At 39.9% G+C, this 18,987-nt stretch overlaps 1 protein-coding gene and 1 long non-coding RNA gene across 7 annotated transcripts in view; one reads left to right on the top strand and one right to left on the bottom strand.

Annotated features, from left to right (window-relative positions):
- The window catches only part of LOC131460698 (low-density lipoprotein receptor-related protein 1-like), a 117,783-nt gene that overhangs the window by 5,141 nt on the left and 93,655 nt on the right, over nt 1-18,987 (top strand). For all 6 annotated transcript variants that reach the window (XM_058631414.1, XM_058631413.1, XM_058631412.1 and 3 more), the window contains exon 2: nt 18,024-18,143. In XM_058631414.1, coding sequence (XP_058487397.1) covers nt 18,024-18,143 — 120 coding nt within the window. The remainder of the gene's footprint in view (nt 1-18,023; nt 18,144-18,987) is intronic.
- LOC131460701 (uncharacterized) lies at nt 10,651-12,064 on the bottom strand. Its single transcript, XR_009240405.1, has 2 exons — nt 11,827-12,064; nt 10,651-11,068 (listed from the first exon to the last, which is right to left on the bottom strand). It is a non-coding gene; the product is annotated as an uncharacterized LOC131460701 (long non-coding RNA).

Here is an 18,987-nt window from a genome sequence, read left to right as displayed (position 1 = left end):
AGATAGATAGATAGATGAAAAATTATATTGCGATATATATTGTTATTAAATTATTGTAAACACAACTGAGAATTCAATAGTCACACTAGTACCTCAAATATGATTGAGAAAACACTTAACTACTTGGTGGTAAAATGATTCATCTTCATACTGGAAGGTTGGGGGTTTGATTCCCGGATCTGCTAGTCTACATCCTGATGTGTATTTTGGGTGAGACACTTTAACCGCACGTTGCGGCAGTGTGTGAAAGGGTATGGAAAATGTGTGACACATAGATGCACTGCATGCATGCGTGTGTGAGTGAATGGCTGTGAATGGATAAATGGCAAAATTGTGTAAATATATTGTATAAAATATAAATAATATAATATATATAATAATATATATAATTATTTATAATGTATATTATATATAATATAATAAATAACAAATATACATATATTGTATTAAATATAAATAATATAATATATATAATAATATATATATTAGTATTTATAATGTATATTATATATAAAAATTATACATATATTGTATATAATATAATATATATCATAATGTATATTATATATAAAACATATAAATATATTGTATAAAATATAAATAATAATATATATATTATTTATAATGTCTATTATATACATATACATTTTATAATATATAAAACAAATATATTGTGTAAAATAGTGTAAAGACGAGAGAACCAATTTACCATTTACTCACTGTAATTCCATGTGTGGAAATATTTACAGTGCTGTAAACAAACTACTCCCTGAATTTAAGTTTTTGTCCCAAAAGAAAAAGGAAATCACAATATTTTGAGCATTAAAGGATTTAAGAAATGCTTATTTGCTTCCTTGTGAGAACAAGAGGAGAAGAAATAAATCTCTGTGATGTTATTGTCTGTTAGATTAGCTTAGACAAGAAATTAAGCCATGAAAAAAACCAGCAACAGTGAGGCAACATTCATTTTACACTGTGGCTTACTTTGATATTCTGTGAGCCAAACCGAGGACGGTAAACATCTTTTGCTGCCTTGCTGTTATTAAACGGACAGACATCAGAGGTGGTGCTGATATTTTCATCTGACCCAGTAAAAACGGCAAACTAGTGTCACAGAGGAAACATTGTTGAAAAAGCAGAGAATCTCAGCACACGCTGTTCACTTTCAGCAAATGCTTCTTCATCTTCTTTTCTCTCTCTCTCATAATGGCCTGAAAATGCTGCTGAAGTCTTTTAAAAGATGACATCTATTTGAGCCAAAGTGCTCTGTGTACATGCGGGGCAGCTTGTCAGAGCAGACATGTGACCCACTTGTAACATTCTGACTGCGATAACCTTCCTAGATGGAACTACTGAAGTGCACGGCGGTAGATCACAGTCTCGGGAGGCCTTCAGAAAAATATCATAACAGAAAAAGTCAGAGTATATCATGAAAACACACACACACACACACATACAGTATATATATATATATATATATATATATATATATATATACACACATATATATGTATACGTATACATATGTATACATATACACACACATATATGTATACACATACATATACATATGTATATATATACGTATATATATACGTGTATATATATATATATATATATATATATATATATATATATATATATATATATATATATATATGTATATGTATACACACTCACCAGTGAGTTTACAATCACATGGCAGCAAGTGCTGAAGTTCAAAGCGGGCATCAGAATGAGGAAGATAAGTGACTTTGAAGGCAGCGTGGTTGTTGGTGCCAGGTCTGAGGATTTCAGTAACTGCAGGGATTTTCATGCAAAACCAACTCTGGGGTTTACAGAGAATGGTGCAAGAAACAGAAAATATCCAGCGAGCTGCAGTTCTCTGGGTGAGAAATACCACGTTGATGCCAGAGGTCAGAGGAAAATGACCGGAATGGTATGAAATGACGGAAAGGCAACAGTCATTTGCAGCCTCAAACCTTGAAAGCAGATGGACTCCACGAGCAAAACACCGGCCGTTTTATTAGGTACACATAATGCCTATAGAGGTGGCCGGTGAGTGTGCATTCATAATACATTAGGCAGCAGCTTCTGACATCCAAACTGTCTGAAGGTGGGGATGGAATAAAACTCAGTGGCGGGAGCAGCCTGAGAAAAATGCACAGCCTCTCCTGCCACAGGTCTTTGATTTGTTGCTCCGACCAAATGCTGAGGAGGAGGCTGCGTTGGCTGCAAAATCAGTCTCATTCAGTGGTTATTAACGCTCATGGGTCAAAGTGACAGAAATCTTTCTTGCATGATGACCAAAAGGTTTAACACTACACATTAATCACGGTAAGGCAATAACAGAGTGGAGCCTGGAAACAAATGTCGTGAAATTTATGTGTTGAGCCTCCACTGAGAGAGTTATGCCTGGAAAGAAAGAGCAGGCAGATGAGTTTAAACAGAAGATGTGAGCAAGTGATCAGTGATTGTAGACGGTGAACAGCTCCATATATTAGGTGAGCATTAGAGCAATATGCAGTCATCCCTTAAGTCGCATTCACACCAGCCCTTCTAGATTAAATCCTAGTTTGTTTGCTCAGAAAATGCACAACACAACTCTGATCCGCACCAAAGAAGCAAACTCTGGTCCGCCTGAAAACGCAGGTCTCGGCTCGCTTCAAGTGAACCAAATGCAGGAAGCGGACTACAAAGCAGGGCATTGTGGGTAAACACAACCAAAACATACGCGCATGTAGAACAATAGCCGGGAGAAATGACAGATGCAGCTCCATGTTTTGATCTGATGTGGAGGAAACAGAAGTTGTCCTGCATCAACCAACTGACGAGCAAGTTTTCTTGTCCATTGCTGTCATTGTCTTCTCCTTCAGTAATTCTTGATGCGAGGAGGGGAACATGTTATTCAAAAGGTTCAGTTTGTTTCACTAAAGTGAGAAAGTGTGAAAGCACACTCGGACCGGCTGAATGTTGCAACCCCCCAATTGAACCGAGTCCCCAATCGTACCGAGTCTAGCGGAGACTATTAGGTTTGAAAATGACCTTAGAGCAACACGACGTGTGATCGAACCATTATCAGTCAATAAAATGTTGGCCTCTTCATGCTTTAAATCTGTTAATTTAGCAAAAGTTTAAAGAAATACGTTACTTTGACTTCATTATCATAGCTCCCTTAATATGAAAAAAACATACTTAAACCACACACCTTTACTTCACAAAGAAAGCAACAGACAAAATTTTCACTTTTATCCAAAGCGACTTACAAGGGAATTGAGTACAACCTGCCAGGGGTGGAGTTGAACTTGCGACCATGAAGTCTTTTGCCCACAGTGGGGGTAGTTATCTTTTCAAGGCACCGCCCTCCCGGCATAAAACAGTTGATAAAGTTGTATTTGCATTAGATAAACAAAGGCATACTGTAGGCGGCTTTAAGGAACTCAATTGATGGTGACGCCATTACCCCTGAACATCCTGAGGAGGGTGGAGACAGCGTTTAGTCTTTTACTACTTTCACACACAGACGCACACAGTCTGTACCAGGGTATTAACCTTCGTGTTTATTGTCTGTGAAGGTGCTCAGTCATCCAGGTGATTGTGATATTTAGGTGTTCGCTACAGGCAACTAAGACCTTAACCACATGGAAAAAGAACTTTATAAAAAAGTTTAACTTTATTTTCAAGAAATGTCTTCAAACCCCCGACACCATTCAAAACACAACTTTCTTTGAATAAGTACACATTACAATGTTTACGATCTCAGAAACAGAATGAAGACAGCCAGGGGAAAGAAAATAAAAGTTATCATCAAGCAAACAGATCAAACAATCTTCAAACACTAGAAGAGGAAGACCAAGATGACAAAGATAGCGACAGCTACGACATCATCCTTTCCCCAAACGAGATATTAGTTAGTAGATATAAGTTAATTAGCATTAAAATCGGTGACAATGTGGAAGTTGGCATCCAGATTCACAGCTTTCCGTTTGGCAGTTAAGGGTAAATTTAAGGGAAGTTGCCTGACATGTTGCCAGGTATTTATGTCTATGGATGTGAACAGCGTCTTTGCCTGCCAACATGGCGTCAGCTATCGGAGCTCTCTATAGCAAACGCCTGAGTATTTGTCTCCCGTAATCTGATCACAAGTGGATTTTAGGATTATTAATACACATATGCAACACACACACTGTGGAGAGATATAAATATGAGCAGGAAACAGATTAAGAAGAGAGGCTGATCTGACACTGATGATCCATACATACAAATAGACATTGCAGAACAAATACATGATAGAAACCATGAATTTTCTGTGCGGCTCTCAGGATTTCAGGGAGACTGTCCCACAAACATGGGCCATAGTAACAAAAAGCTGCACCACTCTTGGGATTAAAAGACCAGAACCAGAAGACCTGCGGGTTCTAGAAGGTTCAAAGCGTAAAATCAAATCAGATAAATAAGAAGGCCCAAGAACATTAAGAGCTTTAAAAGCCAGTAAATGACCTTCAAATCAATTCTGAGCGTTGCATGTATGTCTTCATTATCAGTTATTTCTCCCACAACAAGCTCTACAATTCATTATGAGCCTGTAGCTGGTGAGAGAAAGTGTGTCGACGACACGTTTATGTTCACTAAAGGTCTGAGCTCACTGATGCTCACTAAATGGTTCTGAGAGCAGTGGATGATCAGGTTACCACAGGTCTGAACCCTCAGGACAGTCAGCTCTCACTCCGCACTCCTGGTCAGTGCCGTTAAACTTGGCCGTGTTCACACAGAGCTGGAGTTCACAGCCTGCGTTCTGTACACGTCACTGTTAAAACTCACACATTGTGCAGTTTTGTCAGTTTAAAGGCGGTTTCTTATTTGCTTAAGAGGGATTCATGTTCCCCCATTCATGCCGAAGCCAGGCAGTGTCAGGGTCTGGTCAGCTGATGTGTGTCGACCCATTCACACAGACAACAAACATGAGCTTAACTCAGCGCTCTGGGTCAGCCTGAAAGGACTGTTTGTGTTGACGACTGAGTTATGTACCTTATTTGTCCGCTCATTCTCACGTCTTTCCAAAACCGCAGCACATGTTATTGTTGCTGCGTTCAATTGGCTCTCAATGAATCATTCATTTGCAGGCTCAAACTCAGGCATCATATTCCGTGCCTGCTGCAAACATTGCACCGTTTCAGTTCTAGTTACAGACAGACATTGTCATTTTCTGGCTGGAAAGTGTTGTTCCATCTGCTATTGTTGCTCAATAAGCACTGATGCCATGACATATTCTGCTCAGCTTTCACCTTCCATGACCTGTCGTCCCCTCATGACAGTGTCCACTGTTACTCGCTGTTAAATATATTGTTTTGTGTTGTGCATTCTGAATATTTATTGTATTGTTTGGACTGCTGTCAAACAGAAATACAAATTGCAAGATATCCTTTTATTCAGGGACAAAAGTGCAGTGCTCCTGGTGTAGATTGGTAGGTTGAGTTGCATTAATTCCCTGTTTAATCAAGCAAAACAAAAAAGATCACCCACAGTATGTCTTGTATTCAGGACATACTGAAATACACTGAAAGACACTGAAATACAGCTGCAGGTTTGTGATGCAGCACCAGACTCCTCTGTTGAATACTGAGATTTTAGACATTTCTCTGGTATTTGTTGGAGAATAACCCACGTTTTTAGGATTGTTAAGTCTTTTTAACTGATCTACAGTTCGACACTGTTCGGCTTGATTCTTGTGTCGACGTCTCTTCCTGTGGCCGGCAGTCTGACGACGCCACACATACTCGCCTCAGCTCGCTTGGAACCTCGCCTGAGCAGGTGCTTTATACCAGTTATAAAGTACCTTATACCAGTTACTATGCTAGTGGAAATGCAACTTAACCACGTGCCGTGCCGAGGCGAGGCGAGCCGGTGGAAACACGCCATTAGTGTCCTTGAGCGAGACACTTAACCCCATGTTGAAGTGTGTGAATGCCAAACCTATAAATATAGACCATTACCAACTCTTCTTCGTCTGGTTTTATTTGGTAGTAACAAGTAAGAAAAATAGTTACAGGAAATGAAGTGGAGTAAAAGTAAACGTTGCTAGAAATATGAATAATAAGTACCGTAACAATGTATTTGTACTTCAACACTGCCTGTATTTAATCCTCACAATAAATGTGTCCTTTTCTAGACTGTAAAACTGCATCCTTACGCCGAGGTTATTATTCATGCGAGGACATTGGTTTCCATGTGTTTCTCTAGACTTACAATTCTTAACACAAAGTACAGTTTGAACTTAAGCCTCACTGCAACACTAATCCCTCGGGTACAGGCATTCACCCTTCACTCAGAGGCAAGAATCTCCCCACATGGCCTCATGAAAGCCACAGTCGTTACTTCTGCCCACAGCGAGAGAGAAAAACAGCGCAAATGACAGATGTCCACGGATCAGCAATTGACAAACATCCAGAGGTGATATCAAATCCAATAAACCCCCGATGAATAATTCTGAATATTGTTCCTACATTGCCAAGCAATCGTTTAGTGTGAAGGAGTTCCCACACTCGACCACGTGTGTGTAGGCAGCTTTATCTGCATACGAGCAGAACACTGCTATTATTAGCCTTCGCACAACAAAGGGGACGATTCCTGAACATTATTTATTGGGAAAGTATGGAATGAATATGTTATTTTTTTTCCAGCAGCACGTTTGCATTATTGGTGATCACAATATGCTTGTAAAGAATAGTATGACATTTGGGAAAATGTGCTTATTTAAAATAATCTTCCAATCTTCTAGGCTGAGAAGATTCATTCACATCTGTCTATAGATAAGGCTGCAGCGAGTAACAGGTTAGCTTAGCTTAGCACAAAGACTGTAAAGATGGGTATAAGTAAATGGTTAATAGAAATACATTAACAATAAAAATCCACCCATTAGCAACTCTAATTCTCACTAATTCTTGTTTTGTCAGCACAAAAAGCCTAAGGGTTTTTTATGTTTGGTTTTAAACATGGTAATTAGTAAGCTTGTGGTTCAGGCACTTCATTATCGCAGAAATAATATGTGCAATATCCAAATTGAAAGACGATGCAGTTATTTGGCCGAGATAAAAAAGCGCTATGATAAAACTCTGCAGTGCAGCAACAAAAACAAATCTGAAAAAAGATCTGTTTTGTTTGTCGACAGACTAACAAAATGTCGACTCTTTGTGATTTTGATTTTGTAACGTTTAAGGTGCAAAGCTGACGAATCATTTCGGGATCACAATATCTGTCGTAATAATCGCCATGGGGATTCTGTTTTGACCATATTGTGAAGCTCTACCTTCTACACTGAGGCTTCAGTCCTCTGTGGCACAGTCTGCCCTGTCAATAAAGGGAGAGGAATGCCAAAAAAGAAACTAATAAAATAATAAAAATCCTTGAGCAAACTAAGATAAGCTAACCCAATGAACTCTAGACTGGACAGTTATAGGCCTATTTTCCTAAATGACAAACTCTCTGTCAGGGACACTTTGCCCCGACAGTTGTCCTCCAATGTTTGTCCATAGCTCTCCTCGGGCGGGACGTGTTTTCAGATCCTTTTTCGGTGTCAACAATAGCTTAACTGACGGCTTTTAATAGATGATTCAGCATGTTGAATCAATCAATAGGAATGATTGGCTGTTAAGCTTCAGTCATTCAGAGGACAAAAGGAACGTGAAAATCATCATCAGTGTGTTTTAAATACGTCTGAATGGCCTGAAACGAGCTCACAGTCGGTTTACTATTATAACCATTATTTATTGAGTCTCTTATCAAAAGCAAAAATGCTAAAGGTTACTGGTGAATGTGAACTATTTCATATTTCTCTCCGACTTTTGTTTCATTGAACCCGTGCATCACGCTGAGACTCGAAGCGTGTGCTGGTCTTACAAAAAGGCGCTGAAGAATTTCCGATAATCTCCTTTAATATGTTTCCCTCAGCACAGCAGCGGCAGCGCGCTAAGAAGGCTTAATTGTCATTTTTCCTCCCCGTGCGGCTACGTACAGCGTGCGCCCCGGTGGTGTTGCAGCACAGGGATTTGTCAAAACTGACTAACTTGATGACGGTGGATCACACCGTGTGGTTTCCTGCTTTATCCCCACGACACGGCAGAATTTGATTTGAATCTTTTCTACGGCAGTGAGAGAAGTCGGAGGCTGCTCTCTCTCTGAGCTCTAACACAAAGAGCAGTCATGGTTGATTACCACTCTGAGGTCGGAACATGGTGAAATCTCAGCCAGACATCCAAATAGCTCTTAATTAAGTTCACATTTGATTACTCTGCTTTGGTTTATAGGTTCTGCCTCTTGATAACACAAAGGCCTGTGGAGCCCTGACTGAGGCTTTACCTGTAAAATCCAAGCAAACGCAGGGGCATGCTCTTTGTGCCTGGCAGCTTTATTTCACTTGGCAGCTTTCACCAGACATGACCACATCTCTGACACTAATTCTTCTCTAATGCTTATTGTTCAACATTCTTAACGGCTACATTTTCATCTGAAAACAGTGTTAAGATTTAAAAAAAACAAAACAAAACACTGTATGTGAGGTAATCTCAACTCATATTAACTCACAACAAACGTTTCCAAAAGTGCTGCTGACAAGTGACAACGAGGGTGAAAAGTAAGAGCAGGAATTTTGGTTATGAGATAGTGGGTAACTGTGTCATCATTTTCAAAGGTCTCTGTTTCTGTTTTAAAACAAACAGAGCCAGCAGCCTTTTCTAACTCATTTGTCTTCATTGTGTGGATGGCAGAATCTAAGCATTTTATGAAAATGGAGTAGTGTGGCCTTGACGTTTACATAAAACAACAATCATGTAGACTTCAAAAAAGAAGTAAGGCTGTCTTTTCTCCGTTTTGTAACACGACAAATTGGAACGTCCACCTCCCCCGTCTTCTCACTCTCTTCCATGACAAAGTCCTGAAGCAGCCTGTGCTGCTGTGGTGGTGGAGGAGGAGGAGGAGGAGGATGAGGAGGTGGCATACCACAGTCAAAGCAGGCCAATATAGACTCTCTCATGTTTATGCTGAACTGAGCAGGTTCTGTTAAGGGCCAGACGTCCTCACTCACTTTCTTCTTTACTGCCCTCTCTTGCTTCATGAATCCTAGTGGCTATTTGTCGTATCATTTATTATCAATATATGACCCAAGTTAATGAGGACATTGCTTGCAGAGGGCTGAAGTGCCGCTGAACACGTCAACACAAAACAAAACCGGAGTAGTTTTCCCTGATTCCTGCAGGGTCTGTGGTGTTTTGCTCTGGTGCACATCTCAAGGCATTTAGCGAGGTGATAGGGTGAGTTAAACTGGCCATGTTCCTGTATTATTCCTGTCTGTGTACATTCACATCCATCCACAGTTATCCAAAAGTCATTGACTCAGTGGCTCACGGTTAGAAATAAATATTATGTATGAGAGTTAGGCCAAATGGGCATCAGGGTTGAGTTTGTAATTACAAATGCATGCTGCTTCTCTTGGCCTCATATAAACCTCGCTCTCCGGGAACATTTGAAAACATAAAGACGGTTTATCACTTTATCACGGCAGTGAAGAATATTTGTAACAGGACCGTCCCCTCTCCTTGAGAAACAGTTGAAGTGTTTGGTTAGTGTGAGTACATCCTATCTACAGTAGACTAAACTTGATTTTTTCCCCCCACTCCCGCAGACATTGCAATATTCTCGTCGTCTCAAGCATTTTGAATAATTCACTCTGCACGTCTCTGCAGCCATTTCACACACCTGCTGCTATTGTGTGGCCAGCTTTTATATTCCATGGTAATAATTAAGCCCGCATAATTATTCACTCTTTGTGTAGAAGCTGCCAACACAAATGCATTTTGCATTTCTCTTAGTCTGTCTCGGTCTCAAACACTTATATAAGGTAATCATGCAAGGTGTGCATGTGGGTTCACTGAAGTCAAGGGAAACAACAACAACAACAACAGCTCACTTCAGATTCTAAAGCATGAGATCAGACTGGTACAACTGACTGATCTGACTTTGCTCCAGAGACGGCAATTTTTCTGCTGTATTTCACTAGTTAAATGCTATTAATGTGAAACTAAAATGTTTAGGTTGCAGTAACTTTGTATAGCGCTGCACAAAGCCTGAGCATTGTCTCTTCATATGTCTAACCATATCAGGAATATTCTAGGGAGGACAACAATATCTTTGTTTTCCTCCCACAGTCCAAAAACATGAAGATTTGGGGTTTAGGCAAATTGGACACTCTAAATGGAGGTTTTTTGAGGTTGGTTGTCTCTACGTGTCACTGTGATGGACTGGCGATCCGTGTGACCCCACCTTTCGCCCTATGTCAGCTGAGATTGGCACAGCTCCTCCCATGACCCTCGTGTGGAGGATAAAGCGGTAGAAGATGCATGATTTCTGTTTCTTAGGCTGTTTCTCATCTTAGCTCCGACTCTGTCATCACAACTGTGTATGTCTCAATGTTGACCTGCCACTCGAGTCAACTTGAGGTAACCTGTGAGGACGTCGTGGGCCGGATAAAACTGGTTTGTTTATGGTTTATGTTGACCATGTGTGCTGTAGAGAAATGCTTGTGTAACCCACTCCTGGAAAGTACACACTTCTCTAGATTCTTAAGGAGCAAGGATTAGAGTGCAATGACCACAGCAACAACCAACTGCACTTTGCATTTTAGTTTGCAACAGAACATTATGCAACATACAAAGAAATAAACATTTGCATAGAAAATAATAAAAAGGGGCCCTTGAAAGAAATTAAAATGTCTTATTTACTTGTTCAAGCAATTTTAAAGTCAGTCAAAGTCAAGTTATTTTCTGATCAGAGGAGTTCTGATCTGTCTGAGTTCAAAGGTCGAGAATCCACGCGTCTAAAGGATCGTTGGAGTGCACTCTTTCTAACGCGTGTTAGAAAGCCGCCACAGGTGACTGACACAATCCTACCACATTTCCAAGAAAGTGTAGATCCTGTTTCCTGAATTCAAACTGGGTAGCTCGCCATCTATCGGAATCTGCTGGAAGTCGTTGTAATCGTCCACAGGAACCTTTTCACTCCAACTAAAAAACCTGACCTGTATTTAAAAACAGGCTTTTAGTCTTTGTTCTCATTTATCATATGACTATCTCTATTCTGTATTCATCTCAAGTTTCTCTTTTGTTATACAACATTTTACCAGATTATAACATCAATTAAAATTACTATGAAAATTACCGTTTGACTCTAACAGAATAAATTCCTAGCACATTCTAATGCAATACAAATAAACCAAAAATCAGTATTAAATCATGACAGCTTAAGCAATATCAAGGAAGACAACAAACATTTCACATATTACACACTAAATCAATAAACCTCACATTTAGTGAAAACAACATTGAGAGTGTATTCTGTGTTTCACTTATCATGGAAGCAACATGACTTAACAAATAAATTTAGCAGCAACAGTAAACTTTTATCAAAATGGTATCAAAATACTGCTTCACAAATGATTTTGTAATAAAATAATTAATGGTGTGAACCCCTAATAATTCCACACATCAATAAATTCACATTCTTCCAAAGTAAAATACACCATCTTACTCTGAACATATAAAAAATATACCTTTAATTACACATCACTGACAAAAAGAAATAGCTGTGTGGCTTAAAAATAAACCTTGCGCTTCTTGCAGTCTAAAATGGCTACCTGCAAACACAGGTATTAACTTTAAATAAAATGACAGTCAGCTAATAAATGTGCCGTTTAATGTGCTAATGTAACAAAGAAATGAATACCAAATACAATAGTCTCCCCTCAGCATCAGTGATTAATAGCCAAAAATATCTCACCGAGTCTCATATGCTCCACTGCCGAGCTGCCAGGGCCCGGGTCTCGAGCTGCCAGGGCCCGGGTCTCGAGCCGCACTCTCAACAAAGTGGAGAAGCTTCGTGGTCGTAATTATGTTTGTCGTTAACACCGGAACTCTTACCCTTCTTGGGTCGGACCAAACACAGAATAAGACTATGAACACAGCTGGTTTAGCTCAATTAAATTGTATCCATATTTTCTAAATCTTGCTGCGACGGCAGAGACTAAAGAGGAAGTAAGATTTCCCGCGACTCGGCATCTAATTGGCTGTGAAATGACGTTTTGCTACCTGTTTGGTCAGCTGCTTCAATACGGGAGATGCTGCATTCAAGTGCACCTGGGAATTTTCAGCATTTGAGGAATAAAGTAAAAAAACGAAACTAGTGAAATAATTAATAATTATTAACTTTCTTCATGAATGGACATGTTAGTTAACCTGGGTTTTCACCCGGGTTACACCTGTTTCAGGTGTGATTGGTTTGAGCTTTAGGTAAATGGCGAAATAGCAGATTCTAGAATGTAAATAATTATTTTACTTATGGGTTAAACTGAATTGCCACAGTCCAGTTGTTGAAGAAACATCTGCCTGTGCATGAACCTTATTTGAAGACTGGATTCCAGACGGCTCAGGCTTCTTTTCGGGCCCCTCTGTAGACAGTCCGCCTTCAGCTCCACCGCTGTTGAGTGCTGTGTGACGAGGTAGTAGTGTTGGTGTCTGCTAGAGCTTTGTAGTGCCCCCGTTGATCTTTGAGGGCAGACGTCCAACTTATTTATAGCTTTAGTGTGGGTGTCGGAGGAAATGGTGCTGTGGCGCAGTCGAGGCTTGTGTTTGTCTTAGGACAGTACTCTTCCCTCCGACCACACTGACCTCATCCTAAGGGACAAGGCGAGGGCAGTGGATATTGCACAAATGGCTACGACCCAAAGCATTTTCATGGAGCCTCGGCTTTGGTAAACACACAGGCAGCTCATTGATAGCACGTGTGACATTCCTCCATCCCATCACAGTATCCCCACCTAGTGCAGTCTGTTTTCTGATCCTCTCGAGCCTCTCCAGCTGCGAGAGCCTTACTCCACCTTTGATTTCAGCTCACATACACGTCTCCATTTGTTCAGTTCATCGAGTTTGATCTCCTCTGTCGTCGCACGTCCCTCTGCTTGCCTTCCGTTTCATCTTTTCTCACTCAGTCGTTCCCTTTCAGACAAAAGACACACTTATGAGAGCAAACTTACACTTATCATTAATTGTCTTTGAATCCACATTAAAAAAAATCTCTGATTAATTAAGATCCCATAAACAACAATTTGTCTTTCAAGGAAAAAAGTTGAATTTAAGTTTATACAGATGTTGTAATAATGGCACAGTACACTCTCTGCTGATCAAAAAAAAGATGTCAGATCTGTTGAAGAACACAAACAGCTGATGATCCAGTTGTTCCATCGTCTTCAGACAGTGATGCCAGTTCAGATGACAACAAGGAAAGGACTTCTCATTTCTGTTCCATTTCCCTCACTTTTCTTCTTATATCTCTCGTCTTGTCTTTAGAGAAAGACAAAAAAAAATGTGAGGGAATGATGCAAGTGAGTGAAACATGGAGGCAATTAAGGTCTGAGATGCGCCCATTGTCTGCAACTTGGCTCCATGACCACCAGTGTGGTTTGTGCTTCCTGGAATCTAAGTGTCAGAGTTTTATTTATTTGTACAAGTAAAAATCAGTCAAAGGGCATAGAAACCACAATGGAGGATTGTGCACAGGGAGGGGAAAAATAGATTTTAATTACCAAAGCACCTAATTACAGTACGCACCAAGTTAAATACAGGATATAAGAAGTTAGGTTTATCACTATAGTTGTGATTTGGATGATGCGAGTCTAACTTAAAGGGCAGGTTTGAACACGGCCTGCGTCTTCACTCCCTTCCCCTTCTGCCTGTCACATCTAACTAAAGTGGTGGTACAGTAACAGTTACTGTTGCATGACTGCAGCTAACTAACCTCCTGACCTACTTCCACTGCTCCCTGATATGTTCCTGTCAGCAGCATCTTGTGGTCGAGACTGAGGCGGATGTGCACTCCTCCCACCAGCCATCATTGGAAGCAGACTTCACTGCGTGTTGAGTTAGAGCATGTCAGCATCCAAGCAACTAACAGACAATTGAGATAAACTACAACTAGCTGCGAGCTATGACCGGCGCCTGTACCGTCGAAACAAACAAACACAAGACAGCAAGCGTGCACCAAAGAGGAAACGCTTACACATAAACCTGGTTCCACTTCATGAATAATTCAGAACTCAGTACACTCTTGAACCAAACGGCGTGCTCCAGAGAGGAGGATAACGCGTGTAGCAATATGTCGCCTTGAATTTATGGTATTTAGGTTGAGTCTCCATTTCTAGATTGCGCTCACTGCTGGAGTTAGAGCCCAGCTTCAAATGTAAATACAGTCATCCTGTTTATTCTGCTTCACCCCTTCATCCAGCCTCCCCAATCTGTCCTGTGCTCCCCCCCATCTGATTCCCCATGCTCTATGCTTAAAGAATCCAGAGGTTACGAAAACATCATCATTTCCAATTAGGGCATTTTTATGCTGACCGTAAAAGCACGAGAGGGGCACTCACACTTGTCTGTATCTCAGACTTTTTAGAACATTAAAAATGAATATGATGTGTGTGGAGGGATGAGGTCAGTGGGCTCGTTCGATGAGATGAGGCCGTTGGAAGAATAACGGCTCATTTTTCAGCGCAGCAACAGGGATGGAAATGGAGCACATGTACAAAAAAAGACCTTCTGTCTGAAGTCGAAGGAATACAAGGCAACAGCGAGAGACCTGAACTCGGATGATACAGAAACAGTAGGTCAACAAGCATAGTTCACAGCCTGGTGGTAAATATCCAGACATTTAAATATCCATGAGAGGATTCCAATTAGTCTGGGGTATTTTATTTTCTGTTTGGCCTCATTATTAAAACATAGTGTTATGTCATTTTTTTCCTTTTTCACTGTTTTAGCGTTACTTTTTGGATACATATTAAATTAAGATCCCTGTTTAACCTAATTTAGCAGTGGATGTTTATTTCAGATGGCAACAATTTTCTCCTCGTGCTTATTATCGTTTGCGCGATCTCTATACCTCTGAGTTAAACAACCCGGTTACTAATAATGTCACGTTGCTTTATTTTTCTTTTAATCTTGTATTGTTTTGTGGAATTGTCTGTGGAATTAATCTTAATGACAGTGTTTGCCTCCCCATGTGGGACCGTCCTGTTAAAACAAGCCCTTTATCACCATTCTTTATCTTTGTGACTGGTCAGACAGGGCAAATCATTGTTTATCCCTTTGGTAATGAAGTTAATGCAGGGCAGCCGAACCTTTCCACAGCGCTGCAGTAATAAAGCATGTCCTGCTATGTGAGAAAAACAGTTTTCCAAGTTACGATACCTCTGAAAACATACTGCAAATCAATGCAACTGACGAAGAAGTTGATAAATGTCATGCAACCTCATGCAGTGTCTTTCCTTCACTCTGCTTTTCCTTCCTTGCAGTCTGAAAACCTCTTGAATACACACTCATAGAGCTGCAACTAATGATTATTTTCACAATCGATGAATCTGTCGTTTATTTTCTGGATTAATCGATGAATCATTTGGTCCCTAAAATATCAGAAAACTTAAAAAAATGTTGATCGGTGTTCGTGAGACCTGGAAATGATGATGTTCTCAAATGTCTTGTTTTGTCCACAAACCAAAATGATTCACTTTTAATGATTTCTTTGTTATCCAGAGCAAAGAAATGAAGAAAATATTCACATTTAAGAAGCTTAAACAATCAGAAATCTTGTTTTAATCATGAAAAAAACCGATTATCGATTGTCAAAATAGTTGTCGATTAATTTAGTAATCGATTAATAATCGATTAATTGTTTCAGCTCTACATACTCACAAGCCACATCTTAAACCTGTTCAACGACTTGTTAACACAAATATCTCATCTCAGCCTATATCACATGGCAGCAACTCAATGCACTTATTTTAAACATCATAGACCTCCTGTTGAAATACCTGTAAAGGGTTAGTGCAAATAGTAACTTCCAGTATTCCAGTTGCCAAAAAGTGGTTGTGGCTTCCATCTTGTGGCTGGGGGGATATTTGTGTGTCAAAATCACTCATTTTCATTGGGGTGTGACATATTTTAAATAGTATAGCCCTCTAGGCCAATTTTACCTGTTGAAATACCTGTAAAGGGCTAGTGCAAATAATAACATGGAGTAGTCCAGTTGCCAAAAAGTGATCTGGGCTCCAACCTTGTGGCTGAGGGGATGTTTTTGCTCTTCATCACTGATCTTTTAGAATAGAATAGAATAGAAAATAATACTTTATTATTATATTATATTATTATTATACTTTAAAATACTTTATTCATCCCCAAGGGGAAATTGTTTTAACACAGCAGCAATACAATGCAATACATTTTATGGTGAAGGTGACCTGCTGATTTTCAAACCGAGAAAAGAATGGGAAAAGAAAGTCAATTTAATTTTTATTTAATTTAATGGATTTTTGACTTAGCATGGTTGTTGGTGCCACACTGCCTGGACCGAGCATTTCAGAATCTGCTGATCTTCTGGGATGTTCATGCACAACCATCTTCAGAGTTTACAGAAAATGTTCCGAGAATAGCCAGTGAGCAGTCAGCAGATCTGTGGACAAAAATACTTCTGATAGAATGGTAGAAAGGCATCAGGCATCATGCACAACATGTCAAACCTAGATAAAAGGGGCAACAGCAGCGGAGGACCAGACCAAACTCTTCACAAAGTTCACGTAATACCTGCAGAAGTGGCAGTGAGAGTAACTTGAAGTGGGTGGAGGCCTCCCCCGGTAGGTACAAAAACAGCTCACACTGGGTGGGCAAAAGTGGATTTGGGCAGGTTACCAGAGCTTAGTTTGTTTGTATACCTGCCTAAATCAATTTCCTGTCAAAGTAAAAATTTGCTCTGTTGAGCAGAAAATAGTGCAATCTGGCAACATTTCCTCCCAAAACGAGGCTGGTGTGTGTGTTAAAACCACAAAAAGTAACTTACAAAGCAACGTGCCCCACACTTACAAGAATAACACAGAGCTTTGTTCCGAGTAAAACGCATATGTATAGAAGATTTAATTAAAGGTACTCTTTTTTACACCAAAATGACAGAGAAAGCATAGAGATGAAGGGGGTTTTGTTTCTTTACTTCTCAATGACAGCAAAGTTCTAAGCAGTGCTGGCTCAAGCCTTTATGGGGCCCTAAGCTGAGTTTAGCTACCTTGGAGTAGCCAGTGCTTGACTATTTTTGATACTAATATAACACTGTAAATTGCATTAACTATTTGTTATTTTTATATATTTATATTTTTAACCTTACACAAAAGTGTTTTTTTTTTGTTAATATGTTTTTTTCCCCCTCCACACATAATTGGGGGGGCCCTTGGTGATCATTCTAAGGATCCGTTCTGCTCATACTTTTCCACTTGAGTTTGTTTTAAAACTAATAACCGCACAGGTCAATGTTGTCTATGACTTTAATTTAAAAAAAATGTTGTTTTTTTTGCTGAAAAAATTGTTTAATAAGACAAGTCACGTCTCAGCAGTAAATAGCTGGATGAGCTTCCCCTGAAGCTTCTGGGTGACTCAGCATTGAGGTTTTGTGTGTGCGTGTGTGTGCGTGTGTGTGCGTGTGTGTGTGTGTGTGTGTGTGTGTCCATGTGCTGAGAGAGATTGAATTTGTGTGGTTTTAAATACATAACACCTATTTAGCTGTGGATGGGGAGGGCAGTTTTTCCCTCCTCTGTTGAAGGTGGAAAGGGATGATAGGATGTTTTTTCCCTGAACAAGATGCATTTTATATCTTCCAGACATGTTGCATCACCGCAAAACACTGACCTGGATATTAAGGTGCAGCAAGTTTATGCTCAGTGTTTCCAGGGCTTCACAAGTGTGTGTATGTGTGTGTGTGTTCTTTGTGTATCCGTTCTCTATCCTCTCCAGAACCTAATTAGGGCAGTTGAGGGCCACTCTTGGCTCTGAGCACAACAAACCCTGCTTTCTAATGAGACCTCACGAATAAAGATCACGAGCACAAAAGGAGGTGTTTTGCGCCTGAAATCTTTTCATTAATTTACTTTTGTCTTTGTCTCCTTTCAGTCCCAAAGACCTGCAGCCCGAAGCAATTTGGGTGTAGAGATGGGACGTGCATCCCCAAGGGCTGGCGCTGTGACCGGGAGAAAGACTGCCCAGACGGCTCTGACGAGGAGCCCGATGTTTGTAAGTGTATCTGAGTTCAATCAGACCAGTGTATTGTATCCAGATGCTGAAGGTTACCAGTCTGTGTTTGTGAGCGGTTTGCTTTTTCTTTTTTTTAATACCGTGCTACATGTTACTCCACAAAAGACTGAGGTTTAGCCACAATTCAGGGCAAGTGAAGCCTTGAGAGGAATGCTTTCCCCCAAAAAGATGTATTTAGATACTGTGTACTATTCTAGAAATGTCTTCCATTTAATCAAAACGGCTTTTTTAATAATTTTTTTTTTAATGCTTTTTGCATTGTTTTTCTCAGTGCTTATCTCGTATTAAGTGATTGTTAAAAGCTGGTAAACAAAACAGTATACATTTGAGTATTAACCTATTAAGATAAATGCAAACTAGTTTCAAACTAGATCTTGCTCTGGAATTGTGAGAATTACCGTATATTTCATTTGAACAATATTCACACACAAAGTTTACATTTATCTCAAAGATCTCAAATCCCCTTTTGCATTTTTTGAAATCGCAAAAAGGAAAAAATGCTAAAATGTTCCTCCAGCATTTGATCCCTCCAAACAGACTCTTAGAGCAGCCATCAGCAAACAGACTGCGACTGATGGGCTATTAGATTTATTTGGCTAACCACAGCCATGCTGGAGACAACAATGGGATGTTTTATCAGACTGCTGGAGGGGTCATTTGCCTTCAAACGTTTCTGCCATGCCCAATTAGGAGATTTATGAAGTTTGTCTTTCTTGTTGAATGCGATTTCCTTCTGCATTCGAGAGACAAAAACAACTCGAAAAGGTAGCACTTGAGAAAGACAGCTGTCGTTTTAATGTCTTCATTAGAGTTAAGATGCTTC

The sequence above is a fragment of the Solea solea genome, chromosome 6, assembly GCF_958295425.1.
Source record: "Solea solea chromosome 6, fSolSol10.1, whole genome shotgun sequence".
NCBI lineage: Eukaryota > Metazoa > Chordata > Actinopteri > Pleuronectiformes > Soleidae > Solea > Solea solea.
This window is presented reverse-complemented; position numbering and strand designations above follow the sequence as displayed.